This window comes from Pteronotus mesoamericanus, unplaced genomic scaffold (assembly GCF_021234165.1).
Source record: "Pteronotus mesoamericanus isolate MK-2021 breed Mesoamerican mustached bat unplaced genomic scaffold, CSHL_Meso_final contig_73, whole genome shotgun sequence".
In the NCBI taxonomy this organism is placed as follows: domain Eukaryota; kingdom Metazoa; phylum Chordata; class Mammalia; order Chiroptera; family Mormoopidae; genus Pteronotus; species Pteronotus mesoamericanus.
This window is the reverse complement of record NW_026555245.1, coordinates 21358649-21374158: the sequence shown is the minus strand read 5'-3', so window position 1 is coordinate 21374158 and position 15510 is coordinate 21358649. Positions and strand designations below refer to the sequence as shown.

The 15510-nt window shown below is 35.3% G+C and overlaps 2 protein-coding genes across 4 annotated transcripts in view; one reads left to right on the top strand and one right to left on the bottom strand.

The window, feature by feature from the left end:
* Nucleotides 1-3656: 3656 nt before the first annotated feature.
* The window catches only part of JAK2 (Janus kinase 2), a 102277-nt gene continuing 90423 nt past the window's right edge, over nt 3657-15510 (bottom strand). For all 3 annotated transcript variants that reach the window (XM_054583087.1, XM_054583086.1, XM_054583088.1), the window contains 5 exons: nt 12117-12241; nt 11776-11948; nt 7315-7432; nt 5260-5373; nt 3657-5003 (listed from right to left, as the gene is read on the bottom strand). In XM_054583087.1, coding sequence (XP_054439062.1) covers nt 4896-5003; nt 5260-5373; nt 7315-7432; nt 11776-11948; nt 12117-12241 — 638 coding nt within the window. In that variant the 3' untranslated portion in view covers nt 3657-4895. The remainder of the gene's footprint in view (nt 5004-5259; nt 5374-7314; nt 7433-11775; nt 11949-12116; nt 12242-15510) is intronic.
* On the top strand, nt 12504-13777 carry LOC129078463 (mRNA decay activator protein ZFP36L1-like). The gene is given in 3 exon segments (XM_054583292.1): nt 12504-13192; nt 13195-13242; nt 13245-13777. Coding segments are annotated over 3 exon segments (1083 nt in total). The 5' UTR covers nt 12504-12690.

Genomic DNA, 15510 nt, shown 5'->3' with positions numbered 1-15510 from the left:
CTAAAACGTATGTTTCTGTCTGTTCACACTACTCAAAGCTGACTTACTTCACCCCAGTAAGTATTATTTGCAGGAGGGCTACCTACTACAGTGAAGATAAAATCTCTTCACAAAATCTAAGAATATGGATAACTGGAATAGGGATTCTTAGACCTCTATTAATCCTATCATTTTATAAATCATTACAGTTACATTAAAAAATAAGGTGTTAAGCAATTGCTATGCAAAGAAAAGCCTTATAATGGAATGATTATGTAGTGTAAGCCCCAGTAACTGAATTCTTTTTTTGTAATGCAAATGTCTGACTTAAGCTTTGATTGCTGAGGCATCCATTGCAAAGTAGGCTATCTCCAATAAAGTGTCAGTGATGTGACTGGAAGAGTCAGGTGTCCCCTCTACTACATCTCTGTTTTTGAGATCTTAGCTAACTTCAATAATTGACCATTTGGGCCACTTGCTTTTTCTCTTCCCATGCTTTAAATTCCTGATCTTACATTTTAAATTCTCTGATAAAGAGCAAGCCCATGAAACCCTAGGCCCTCCACCCTTGATAGAACCTCAGGCCAGTGTGCCTGTGTTCTTCTCTCCTCTCCCCTTCCTTCTCCACCCTTTTCTTCCCCTCCCCTTCTCTCCTCCAACCAGACCTCAGTGTGTGACTCCAGGTGTGCTATGTGATTTCCAGGTCCTATTGTTACCATGGGTGTTTAGCTAGAAAAGGGGGACAAAGGGAATTAGACATTGAGTTTAATAAGTTGGGAAGCATAAGCTTGTTTGCTTACCCAGAAAGCTATGGCTTCACATCCCAGGGGATTACAGCATTGCTGCACCAAGGGGTTTAACACTCCTCGCCTCACCCCGCCCTTTCCCCCCCAGTACAGGATTGATGAGGGAAGCATAAGGGAAGGTGCTTGATCAAAGAGGACTGTCAGTCTGACCAGGGGGTATGGACCTATCAAAAGTCCATGAAGGCTTGGAAAGCTCATTGGTGCTTTTGAAAAAGCATCTGGTCCATTCCAAACCCAAGCTAATATAATCCTAGGGGAACAAAGAAACTCTTTCAGTCTCTTTCTTGTTGGTGACCTGCACTTGCCCAGGTGTTCCTGCGTCCTCTCTGCAGAGCCACGTGGCTCTACTGGCTGTATGGCCCATGGCCATGTAGACTCCACACACAGGCTCCAGGAGGAGCCGCAGCATAAACTGCAGCTGGAAACACAAGCTAAGCTAGCTAGATGCTGGACTGGACTGGACTGGACTTTAATATGGATCAGAAACTCTGGACACTGGTAGCTTTTGCTTTGGCCTTGCTACAAAAAAGATTGGACCTTTTCCCATGGATGGAAATGGGACATGGGGATGTCAGAAGGAGAACCTCTTTAATTTTACATCATCAAAAAGATTTACCACGGTACCCCATCCTACTGTGCGGGTCTCATAAATTATCTTCCTCACAACACTGCAAGAATTCCACTTCTAACTATAATGCTAAAATAAACTTTTTTCCCCCCAAAGTTTCCCGATGGTTATTGCTAAATGGCTTCTTGCGATCATAACGAGAATCACAAGGACTGGTCCAACCACAACATTAGTTATTGACAGGCTGAGACCAACATACAAAATGAATCATTAACAACTTCTAAAGCCATATTAATAACGACTGGTGTTTCAATTGGAGATAAGGTTTTTCTTTATACATTTGTAAGATTGAAAAATTAAATATTTTAGTATGTAAGTATATAATGTAGATTTTACTAAGACTTTGATTCATATGAAAAGTTAAAGGCCATATGATATGTATATTATATAAATGATTAATGTGAAAATTTTTAAATTCTCTCAATGTCGTTCTGAAAAGTCTCTAATGTTACTGCCAGCATGATGGAACACTTAGCTAAGTTACCTTGAAATTAAATGCAATCAACCCAAATTTGTAGTAAACACAAAGTAGCTTTTCTGATATTCATACTCTGATATGTTTTTCTTAAATAAAATGAAGTTTATCTCATATAGTCTAGTCTTTTGTTTGGGTAATCCTCCTGACTTATACTTAGTCTTATAATTTATTCTAATATAGCAATGTGAAAGATCTTTAGTAAATTACACTGGAAAACTACAGAAACTTTCATTAGATATAATTTAGATACCAAAATTTGAGTGGATACAGCAATGTTCATAAAGAGCACACAATAGCTGACAGAAATCTTAGGAAGTATTTCTTTAAAAAAATCTAAAGGGGAGTTTACTATTATAAAAGCCTTTCTCTACATATTCCTAAACCAGTGTGTGTACCCTCACTTCTTTGGTTAGGTGACAATACAAAAGAGTATAACTTCTGAATATTTATTACATATATTTTCAATTTTGTCGGAACATGCTAAAAGCACAATGAAGAAAAATAACAGTTTTAATAAACTGACCAACCACATAATGCCACCCCATAGAGAATGGCTCCCCTGGTATAGAACTGTATAAATAGTTTCTAATTTCTAATCTGTAATAAAACTGTTTAAATAAAACTGAAATGTCTGAAGTTATAGTTATGATAAAAAATTTACATGACTTTATAGCAGAAGTCTTGGGTTGTAAGAAAGTACTCCTCCATAGCAAATTATACTGCTACTGACAGCATATATATATGTATATATACACATACATATACATACATATACACATGCGCACATATTTTATATATATAAAAACATAAAAAACTATTTCCCAAGGCAGGTAGCCATGGATGTAAGAAATTATTTATATAAAAATTGCATAACTTAATATACCAGAATATTTACAGAACTACAGAATTCTAAGAAAATCTTTCACTTTTAATTTGAAGAAACATTTAGTATTAGCTGGTGCAATAATTATATGTTTCTTGTGCAGAACCAGCTAAATAGCTGCAGGTTTAACTTCTTTTATGTATAGTCAGGATCAAAATTTAAAACATCAGTAACACTTAATGAATAATAATTCTCTTGAAAACTTAAAATTTTACAATAAGGTAGTCATCCCACTCTAAATAGTTAAGATTGTTTATATAATATTTTTCCCTAAAACTAAAAACTAAAAGATTAAAAATATTTTTTAAAAAATCTAGTTAATATTCTTGTTTTTAAAAACAAAATGTTTTAGACCTTTAAAATTCTACATCTCAGAACTTACGTTTTAGTACGAAAATCTGAAATCAAGCACATCATATGCTACTTTTGACTTGAAAAGTAGCAAAACAGATCTTTAATTGCACTATATTTACAGATCCTTTGAAGCATCTTTTTAACAAATTAAATAATAATTATATTCAACTTTCATCAAAATATCTACTAGAAATCTTTTAAACTCTAATATACTGTCAATTTAGACGATTTTGGTGTTCAGTAACTAATAAAATGTTTTAAAATATAAAAAGCATTTCTTTTCTTTCCTTCCAACCAAAAAATCTCAAATTTTACATGGAAAGCATTTTTGCTCATATAATTTGCACTTTAAAACTAGCTCCAAAAAATAGAAAAATAATCTAAAGTCTTAAATACAAGTTTAAAAAATAGCATATACCACTGAAACTAGAATAAAAAATTATTTCCTTTTCAACCAAAAATACTAAGTATTTTAAACTTTGTATAAATAACACAACAAACCCACCACAATTTAGATATGGTGTCTAAAATGGTGCACTAAAACAAATGACAAAAACAACAAACAACACTTTTTGCTTCATTGAAAATATATACACTCTCATTTTTCTTAATGGCATATTATGAATTTTCTACTGGCATTCTTGAATAAAATAACAAGCATAATTTTCTACCAATTTATTCTCATTTCTCCCTTGTATATAGAATCTCTAACAAAAGAAAATTTCTTCTGCGACTACAACAGAGATTTCTAAAATACAGTATTTAGAAAAGAAATTCCTAACCCATACTATGCATTTTAATAAGCTTATATATTTAAAAAACAATGTCTCTTATGGCTTACGCTCAAATTTAATGCAAGACCATAGGTCCCAGGGATTGAAGAATCTTATTGGCAGCCAACAGCTCAAGGGATGACCATATTCCTGCATTTGTAATCTCAAAATTTTAAAAGAAAACTATTCACCATAGTCTTGGAAAAGCTTAGAGACAAGTTCTATTTTAAAAAGAACATACACAAATAGGTAGAAGGCAGATAAATAAGAAAATATATTGTTACGGCTTTGTAAACTTGTTCCATTTCAAAATGTATTTTTTAGAGTCAGGGAGATGTCCTATACAAATAAAACTAAACACTTGTTCCCTTTTCTTCAAAAAAAAATTTACAGTACATAGAACTACAAGTAAAAAGTGTCCATCTGCTTATATTGAGGGCCAGTGATATAGATAAACAAGAACACAAAGGTGCTTATTCAGTTATCTGAGCATCTTAATTTGCCTGTAAAGTTATCATAGGTCAACTATGAAAAAATTAGAAAATACCATTAATTAATACCAGTCCTTGTATAAACACAAGATGCCAAGGTATTATATATTATTATCTGTGGTAAAAACTGTACATACATATTCTGTGTATCTTTAACATTGCAAAATTTATATTACAACTTTTTCATCTCTCAAAATTCTGAGTTAAAAAACATCTATCTTTTTCTTTTGCCAAAGAAAGGTGATATTAATTGACTGATTAGGTTCATGAAACTTTTTGTAAAATTCTTTGCGAAAGACTTTTCATCAGTTTCTTTTACTGGTATCTTCATAAAGAAAAATTCACTGAACTCTGACAGTTTTGAGCAGATATTTCCACATCTTTGTGGCTGGCATCATGATACATATAATAATTGTATATGTAATAATAGTCCACAGCAATGTAAAATACAAAACTTTGTTCTCTAACTTTATTTTGGTCTCAGAGTCTGAAGTTCATTGCTTTCATCCAGCCATATTGTCCCTTATTTGATCAACTCGAAGAGCGAGGTGTCTGAAAGAGGGGCGTTGATTTACATTATTGTTCCAGCATTCTGTCATGATCACATAAATCTGTAAAAGAGAAAATAAACCAGAATTACAGTGAACACAAAGTGCTATTATTTAATAGGCAGAAGACAGGAATTCAGAACTCCCACTTAATTCTCCCATACAGGTATATGTCATGGCTATGCCCCGATCCACAGTCATATGATTTATGCTATTTATCTACGAATGCATCAGTTAAATTTCATAAAGTGACCTGACATCCTTGTTTTAAAAGAGAAGACAACTGAATGATTATTATGGATAAAAAAATTTTTTTTACCTCATCTGGGCATCCATCGGGTCTAGGTAATCTTCCGTTATTCTTCAAGAGTTCTATCAAATGAAACACAATCATCTGTCCTTGTTTGTCATTGCCAATCATACGCATGAATTCCTGAAACACAAACCCACTTTTCAATAAGAATTTTTGGGAACACCTAATTTGAAGAATTCTTTCTCAACTTCTTCCAGTAAATGGGAAAAATTCTGTATATATATGTTTTCTTATATGTTTGAAACCTTTTAAAAATAGGCTATTTTAATGATCAAAAACTTCCTTTTCATTAATACTTCAAAAAAGCTTGTTACCTGTGGAACTTCTATAATGCCATTTCCATAACTATAATGTATTCAATACAAACTCCCTGAGAAGGGCCGAAAACAAGTGAACTAAAATCATACTCACATTTTTTGGCTGTTATTGTTTTAACATGCCACATTACATTTCAGCTGAAATAAAAAAACTGAAGGTAAAAGAGGACATAATAAAAAGTGCAGAATGAGAGAATCAAGATGGCGGAGGAGTGAGTGGAAGTCACACTGACCTCCTCCCAGGACCAACCTGGAATTATAACTAAACTGGGGAGAAATCACCTGGAACAAACAACTGAACAATAGTGAGAGAGGAGCCTTGTAACCTCAGAGACAGAAGAATTGGCTTTAGTGCAACCAGAGGGGAGGGGGAAAGAGGACAATGGTGGAAAGAAGGGGAAAGGACTAGACAAAGCCCATGTATGAATGACCCATGGACATGGACAACAGAGTGGGAATTGACTGTGGGAGCAGGGAGGTGGGGGTGGGATGGGTGGAGGGAGGGTAAAGGGGGAAAACCTGAGACAACTGTAATAGAATAAACATGATTTATAAATTTAAAAAAATTAAAATAAAAATGTAAAAAAAGTAAAGAATGAGTATTTAGAGAAAAAAAATTCATGTTAAGAATTCATAAAAGTCTGAACTGTAAAGTAGAAAAATATTCAAAACACATCATTATTTAAATATAAAGAGCTCTTATAAACTGGTAAGAAAAATAACAAATATAAAAATGGGCAAAGCACTTCAGACAATGCACACACACAAATATACTGAACATCCAAAAAATATGTATTCAGTCACATTAATAGGAGAAATGCTAATTAAAATCAAATAGATACAACTTCTCTCCTATCAATTTGGCAAAACTGAATAAAAACATAATGGTCAATACTGTCAAGTGATGAAATGTACATATCCTGTGCATTGCTATTGAGAGTGTAATCTGGTACAGCTTTTCAAGAAAGCATTTGTAAATAATCAAAAACCTTTAAAAGAGTTCATGACCTTCCATCTATCATTATACGTTTATTCTAAGGTGACAATCAGAGATAAACAAATATTTATGTATATTTATTCACTATGTTCACTGAAGTGTTACTTAAAAGACTGAAGAATGGAAAATAATTAATAATTGTTCAGATATTATACCTTTACTATGAAATGCTATCCAGAAGTTAGAAGCCATATTTGCAGAAAATATTTACTAATACAGGAAAATATCCATTTTCTAATACTTAATGAAAAAGCAGGATAGCAAGCTGTATAGTGTTACAAACTTCATTTTATAAAAGAAATATTTTAATAAAATTTAAGTTTTACATATAAAATTAAAAGAAGCCTGGAAGAAAACATACCACAATATTAAAGTAGTTGTCACTGTGTAATTGAATTAGAGATGATTTTTTTTCATACTTTTCTATATTAAAAAAATTCCACAATGATCAGGAAAAACAATTACTTTAAAAGGTTTATTTTAACTTTTGCAATAACTCCTATAATGAATAAGTTTATTGGATGCACTGAGAATAATATTGAGAATATAACAGATAGTACTATACCCCCATCCTTTTTAAAAATTCAAGTTTATTTAATGAATTAGTTTAAGATTGTTTTATTGGGTGCTGTCTTACAAATAAGCAATAAGAGGCTCTAAAATGAGCCTTAAGTTTACTATTATTGTTTGGAAAAAGCTTTTCTTATGTTAAAAAGAAAAGTAGAAAGTAAATAAAAACACACTAACCGCTGGTGGACTTTTACTCTTTTCAATATATGTGAAAAGTTCATACAGAACCACTCCAAAGCTCCAAACATCCGAGGCCACAGAAAACTTGCTCTCTGTCAGTGATTCTGGAGCATACCTATAATATATAGGAAAAGCATTTAAAAGATGATTTCTTGATGTACCAACCCTTGATTTTACCTGCAAACCTCTAAAGAAAAAGCAAGGTGTACAGGAACAGTTAACACAGTAGGCTTAAGGTTGCCATCCTCAGAAAGTCCTGTTTGCAATGTTGACACCTGACTGGTACATGGAGCTTGGATTTTAGGAGGGTTTCCACAATTCCCGAAATGATGAATGGCTCACTGTGACTAAAATGTTTCTGCAAGCAGTATGGTTTGTGCTAAACACTTGCTTTCCTTCTGGGAGTCTGGAATTTTGGTATGGACCCAGCAGAGAGTGCCTACATGTCCAATCCCAACAAAAACCTTGGACACTGAGTTTTTAATGAGCTTCCTTGGTAGACAACATATTACATGTGTTGTTACAATTTACTGCTGAAACAACTAAGTATGCCCCATATGACTTTATTGGGAAAGGACCCTTGGAAGATTGTTCTTGGTTTCCTCCAGCTTTGCCCCAGACTCCTTTTCCTTTTGCTGATTTTGCTTTGTATCCTTTCCCTGTAAGGAATCATAGCTATGAATATGACTTAATGCTGAGTGTAATGAATCCTCCTAGTGATTTTCAATCCTGAGGGTGGTCTTGGGAACCTCCAATACACAAAGATAACTGAAAATCCAAAAAGAGTCATTTCTGTCTCTATAGGAAACACCAGAGTTAACTGTCAAGTATCTTCGAAAAACTGAAAAATAAACTGCTCTTTGCAAGTTAAACTTTGAATGAATACAGATAAGTATCCCAGAAGGAAAAGACATGGCTTCTAAACTGGAGCAAGACTTGAAGCTGTTAACAGATAGAAGAAAGAACCTGTTTATCTCAGGAGAATGATTATGTGAGGGAGCACAGGAAACACTAGAAATCACAGGGGGAAATAGTGCCACTGGCTTCTCAAGTATCGATTGACACTAACCAAGGGAGAATTTTTGGCTAATGGACTGTGAATATCTTAGTTACATTGCTAAGTTTATCCTTATTATGGAAGATGATGACAAGAACCTGTTTAAAACTGATGAGATTAAAAATATGAATTACAACCTGAAAAAAAATGAACTACAAAAATTTAATCTCTCCTTTAAAATTTACTCCCACAAATCCTTCTCTTACTACCCAAGGTCTTAATGATCCAATGCTATTGAATTTCTGTAATAATCTATACCACACAATTAACCGTGTAATGCTATATTAATTTTATATTTAGTTTTAAAGTATCACATATTTAATTATGATATATTAAATGAATGCTAGCTTCCTCCCACAAATGGAACGTAATGTCCCTGAAGACAGTGCTACTCCTCCAACCACTGCAAAATATTCTCATCCTTTGGTTTTCATGAAAGCACTCTATAATTTCCCCTGCTCATCTCCAAAGTTGTTTTTCTGTCTCCCATTGCTTATGTGAAGGTAAAAACAAATCAAAAAAGAAAAAATATAATTCTCCCTGTTGAAAATGAGAGAAATGACTCTTTCTCCTCTTTTCTGAAAGCATTTACTTTAGAAAACTTACCACAGTAAATTCTTTGTCTTTTTCAAATATATGTAAATCTTTTTAAAAACTTTTCCTTAAAAGCTTCTTGCTAGCTTTATGATACATAAACATCTTTCTCAAGAACCTGGGAAACATCCCTTTGGAATATAATTAATTATCAAGGAAGTTAGCACCCCTATCTCTCAGTTTCTGTGGGAGTGTGGGAACCTAACTTCAGCAGGTGCCTCCTTCCTAACTACGAAATTCTCTTGTCATAATGGCATGAGTTTATTTTCCCTTTGGCAAAGCCAAATAGCTAATGCAGATAGTGACTTTAATTACTCAGTGAATTTAGGATGAACTATGTGTGACAAATGATGATGTCAATCAAGTCCTCCCACTGGAGGACTAGTTACTGTTCATCTTCAGAACATGTATGTAGTGGGTTGAATCTGCTTGGCCATAAAAAAAGAGTAAGATTTCTTTCTCTCTTTGCAATCTATAAGTAGATTGCTTTTGATGCACATTACTTTCTGGATTAATGCTTATTCAGTAATAAAATTTTCTTTCTCTTCTCCCTTTGTGGTGAGCTTCTGGGTTGAGGGGAGATTTAGTTTAAATTACATTTCCCCAACGTTCCCTTTTTTTCTCCATCCTCTAAATCTAGATTTCCCCAAATACTGGTGAAGAACCTGTTTTCTGTCAAAACTTTCTGTCAAAAACTTTCCCTTTGGTAGTATCAAGCATCTACTCGAACGCAGGAACCTCCATTTATCTCATTAGGAAATGTCTCCAATAAAAATTTTTAACAATTATCCAAATTTGTAATTTATTTACATTGCTTTGGAAAATTAGATCCTAATAACTTCAATGATAAATCAATCAAGAATAAGAAGGTGAAAACTTAATGAGTTTTGTGGTCTGAAGAAATTTAAAAATTAATTACAATTTATATACATATTTTGGTTACAAATGAGATAAGTGATAAAAAGATTTTCCAAGTATAAATATAATAAATTATAAAAACTTCTGGGTGAAAAGGGAAGTAGAGCTATAATTTGAATATAATTCTAAAGAGAAAAGAGAATAATATAAAATTTTTATCAAAAATAAAATACCTGTTCCTATACTTTACGTGGGTGACAATAAGTATCAATTGCTGTGTTTAGATTTCTTTGGATATAATACTTTACAAAATATATTATTTACAACTATTTAAATTTATGAGCTATCAATTTTAACATGTGTGACACAGGACACAGTTTTTCATAATTCTTTCAGTGGATATATACACACAAAGACTTTAAAAACCAATGGCCTAGGTTCCTGTAAAAGTTGCCTAACTAAGGTGAAAGTGGTGAGGGGAAGGCGGAGACAAATGTACTTGAAAAAAATAAATAAATTAAATTTTTAAAAAATTTTGCCTAACTAGCCTCTCCCTGCTGTTGGCCTCTCCTTATCATAATTTACGTTCTATACCAGTAGTTCTCAAACATTAGGTTAAAAGCCCCCTATATGCTCTTAAAAGTTACTGACATTCCCAAAAAGCTTTTGTTTATGTGGGCTATTTCTACCAATATTTACCATATTAGATATTAAAACTAAGGAAATGTTAAAGTATTTATTAATTTATTAAAAATAGCAATAAACCCAGTACATGTTAACAAATAAGTTTTATGAAAAATAACTACTTTCTAAACTAGAATAATTTTGTGAGAAGAGTAGCTCTGTTTTACATTTAAGTTTCTTTAATGTTTGGTTTAATAGAAGACTGTAAGTTTACAGCCTATGAAAAATTCCACTATCTACTAATGAAAAAATGAAAGTGAAAAAGGCAAATGACACCTTAGTATTATTATGAAAATAACTCCTGATAACACAGATTCCCTAAAGGGGATACCAGGGGTCTCCACACTTTGAAAGCTGCTGTTCAGCACCAAAAGTAGAGGAGGAGAACAAAAAAAAAAAAAAAAAAATGTAGATTTATATTCCTAAATCATGAGTTTCACCATGTTATGCTTCTGGATAAAGTCTCTAATGTCTCACCTACACCCTTTCTACTAAATGAAGTCTGAACTAATTAACACAGTATACAGAGCTCAATACTATTCTAGCCCCAACTACTCCCAACTTACAGTTTGTTCTGTAATTATGCCCTCACTTGCAAGCCCCTGATCCTCTTCTTCTTGTTGTCCTCCTCATGGAATGCCCTTTCTCTGGTTTATCAATAAACTTAAAAAAAATTAACTAACCTATATTTCCTTTCTTTTTATGAAAATATAGTTGACATATGAGTTTCAAATGTACAACCTAGTTATTCAACATTTATATACCTTACGAGGTGATCATTGTGATAAATATAGTTAACCATCTGTCACTATACAAAGTTGCTATAATATTACTATGTTTCTTATGCTGCATGTGACTTACTTATTTTATAACTGGAAGTTTGTACTGCTTATTCCCTTTCACCTTTTTCATCCATCTCTCTAGAGACCCCCAACACCTCTAGGGTATCATGCTAAGTGAAATAAGGTCAGAGAAGGAAAAATACCTATGATTTCACCTGATGTGTGAAATGTAAAATACCTTGACCTTGAAAAAGCTATTTACCCTGTCTACAATTCAGTTCCCTCATGCTTAAAATGAGATAATAATACATATTCTCCTAAGGTGGTTGTAAGGAATAAATGAGATAATACATGAAATGAATTTAAGCCTATTGCAAGCATATGATAAATTTTTGATAGTATTGACAGACTATTAATAATAGTAAAAATAAAGTTTGAAGTTTTGCTCTAAAATTTCATTTTATTGTACTAAAATATACTCACCAGAATATGGGACTTTCACCAGGTTCTTTCACTTTGTAGTATTCTTTGTCTTGTGGCAAGACTTTGGTTAATCCAAAATCTCCAATTTTAACTCTGTTTTCATTCTCCACCAATATATTCCTTGTTGCCAGGTCCCTGTGGATATACCTTTTTGTACCAAGATACTCCATACCCTATGAATAAAATATCATTCTTCTTTTAGCTGGTTTTGTAAACAAAAAATAATTTAAATGATCTTGTCTATATATACACCCTTCATTATCTAAGAAAAAGGAGAGAATTTCTTAACAATTACTTCAACATGCTTTCCTCATCTACATAATAGCCAGACTTTTCGGTACCTTGCATATTTGAGATGTGTACTGCAGAAGTTTTTTATGATCTATCCGTTCTTTATGCTTTTGGAGATAGTCACGTAAACTTCCATATGGTAAATATTCCATAATTAATCTTAGATTACGCCGGCCTTTTAAAATACAAATGGGAACATAATTTTACTTTGTCATATTTTACTAATAAAATATTTAAAAACCATATGTAAATGACTTAAAGATATATAAAATCTGAGTCTAAAAGGACAAAATGTGATTATAAATTAAAGGTGATATAATAAAGAACACAGACTTTTGAATCAAAAAGTTTTAAAAAGCTTTAAAAATAGTTGTATTTTAATCTTCTGTAACCCTTTATGCAAACCAAAATAAGCTGATGAGAAAAATTTCTTTCTCCTCATCTTGTATTGAACAAAAAGCATCCAACTTTAAAAATATTTTTAAAGAGAGAGTCAGAAAGGCGAGGGGCCCCAGGAGCAGGCGTGTGGGACTCCAGACCGGAGAGCTGGAGGCTGCGCCTTCCCCGCACAGGAACCTTTGTGACACACCAGATCCTTGTCCCTGCCCCGTGAGAGCGCCTACGATGACCACCACCCTTGTGTCTGCCACCATCTTCGACGTGGGCGAAGTTTTACACAAGGGTAACAAGGTGCTCAGCTATAGTACTCCCAGTGCAGGGGGCTGCCTGCTGGACAGGAAGGCGGCGGGCACGCCCACTGGTGGAGGCTTCCCCCGGCGGCACTCTGTCACCCTGCCCCGCTCCAAGTTCCACCAGAACCAGCTCCTCAGCAGCAAGGGTGAGCCAGCTCTGAGCTCTCAGGACGGGCGCTTCCGAGACTGCTCATTCTCAGAAGGGGGAGAGCAGCTGCTGCCCACCCAGAAGCAGCCCGGAAGCGGCCAGGTCAATTCCAGCCACTGCAAGATGAAGCTGTGCTGCCCCTTCGAGGAGAATGGCGCCTGTAAGTACGGGCACAACTGCCAGTTTGCTCACGGCATCCAGGAGCTCCGAAGCCTGACCCGCCACCCCAAGTACAAGACAGAGCTGTGCCGCACCTTCCACACCATCGGCTTTTGCCCATACGGGCCCGCTGCCGCTTCATCCACCATGCTGAGGAGCGCCGCGCCCTGGCCGGGGCCAGGACTTCTCCGCTGACCGTCCCTGTCTCCAACGTAGCTTTAGCTTTACTGGGTTTCCCAGTGCTGCTGCCATCGCCGCTGCCACGGGGCTGCTGGACAGCCCTACGTCCATCACCCCACCCCGCATCCTGAGTACTGACGACCTCCTGGGCTCACCCACTCTGCCTGATAGCACCAATAACCCCTTTGCTTTCTCTGGCCAGGAGATGGCAGGCCTCTTTGCCCCTAGCATGGGGCTGCCCGGTGGTGGCTCCCCCACTACCTTCCTTTTCCAGCCCATGTCCGAGTCCCCTCACATGTCTGATTCTCCCCCTAGCCCTCCGGATTCTCTCTCGGACCAGGAGGGCTACCTGAGCAGCTCCAGCAGCAACCAGAGTGGCTCAGACTCCCCCACCTTGGACAACTCAAGAGGCCTGCCCATTTTCAGCAGACTTTCCATCTCAGATGACTTAAGCCAGAGTAGGGAGGGACAGCCTACCCACTCCACCCAACACCCACATCCTCTACCTTCGTCTCCCTGTCTTACCCTGTAACCCCTACATTATTAACAAGGTTAAGCTCAATCCCTTTCCCCTAGAACCCTGTGATGCTCCCCACTCTGCCACTTTTAACCCTCTAACATAAGGACAAGTCAATTTGTCAGGAGCTTCCTCTGGTTTGAAACCCCCTCCCTTGGATTTTAGAGCCCACTTACCATGCATAACAGACAAGTACAGTATTTGTCAGTAGATGCCTTTTTCCCCCTCGCTTAAACCTTAAGTGCCAAATCACAAAAGAAAAAGCAGTAACAGTTTACAGAAGCAACTTAGTGCCTTGTAATCTAACTTTGTCACTGTGACTACATTACCTCTTCAGTGCCAGAGGGCACCCAGGTGTCTCCCAGAGCCTCTGCCCCTAGGGAGGGGGGAGGGGGAGGAGACCCAGACCAGCAGCTCCCTCCACTGGCGATGTAACTGCACCTTCCCTTATTCAGTCTCCCACACACGTCCTCCCCTCCCCAGTTAACCGCCCCAACAGCCCCTTGGGAGAGGTGTTGTCAGACTTGGGTTTGGGGAAACCTCTCTTGACATTTAAAACATTTTTCTTCCCGACCTGAACCTCTGTTGACTAATCTTGCCTGGGTTCTAATAGGTCTACAGGAAGGAAGATTGAAAAAGTGGATGAAGATTGTGACATAAGTGGGTTTTTGTGATTTAATTTTTTTCTTTTTCTTTTTCTTTTAAGTAGGGAGGAAGGGGAAGCTAGATGGACTATGAGAGACTTGATTTTGGTGCTAAAATTCCCCAGTTCATATGTGACACCCTTTAAAAAAAAAATGACAAAAAAAAAAAAGAAAGAAAAGCTAAAACAAAATGTAAGGGGTGAAAGTTAATGGTATTCATTCCACATACAGTATCTGTGTAAAACGATTTCCTGTAAAAGTAGCTTTAATGGTTTTTGCTCTAGAATACCGTAGGTCTATCCTTAGAGCACTCACGCCATGCTTTTTTTTTCCCCTGGGTTTTTAACTTCATATAACTTTCAGAAATTGGAGAGCAAAAATTTTGCTTGTCACTGCACATCAATATAAAAAAGCTTATTTAACTTATCAAAACATATTTATTGCCAAACTATGCTTTTTTTGTTAATTTCGTTCATATTTATTGGGATGAAAAATCCATAGAATGTATTCTTTTATGTTAAATTATGATCTTATTAATCTTAAAATTTTGTAACATCTTTTTCTCTTTTTTCCACAGTTTTAATATATTATTCTTCAATGACATTTTTGTAACTTTACACTTTTTTGGTTATTTTATTTTAAAAAATGAAAAACTAATTTTAAAAAGTACAGAAAACTTGGATCATTTATTTTAGAAATCTCTCCCCTTTGTGTTGGACTATAAATTGAGTTTCTTTCTTTTTAGGCCTTTCACAACTAGGACTAAGAATGTGTGTAGAAGTTCTGTGACAGTACAGAATAAAAGCAACTTTTTATGTATAGCTTCTAAGAGGTTGCGGGGGGAGAAACCCTTTGACTTCCATGTGCCCATCTCAAGACGTTCCGATCACAGATTTGAGGTTCTGGATTCCAGGTTTAGAGTTTTCCAATGTTAATTCAAACAGAACTGGCACATACACATTAAGATGAATGTAATTATTCCTCTTGCTGATCACTACCATCGCTTTCTATTTCTCTTTCTTTGTGTGAATTTATTTAAAAGAAAACCTTTTGTAACAACTATTTGCAGTTTAAAAATCAATAAACCCTGTGTTTTTCATGAAA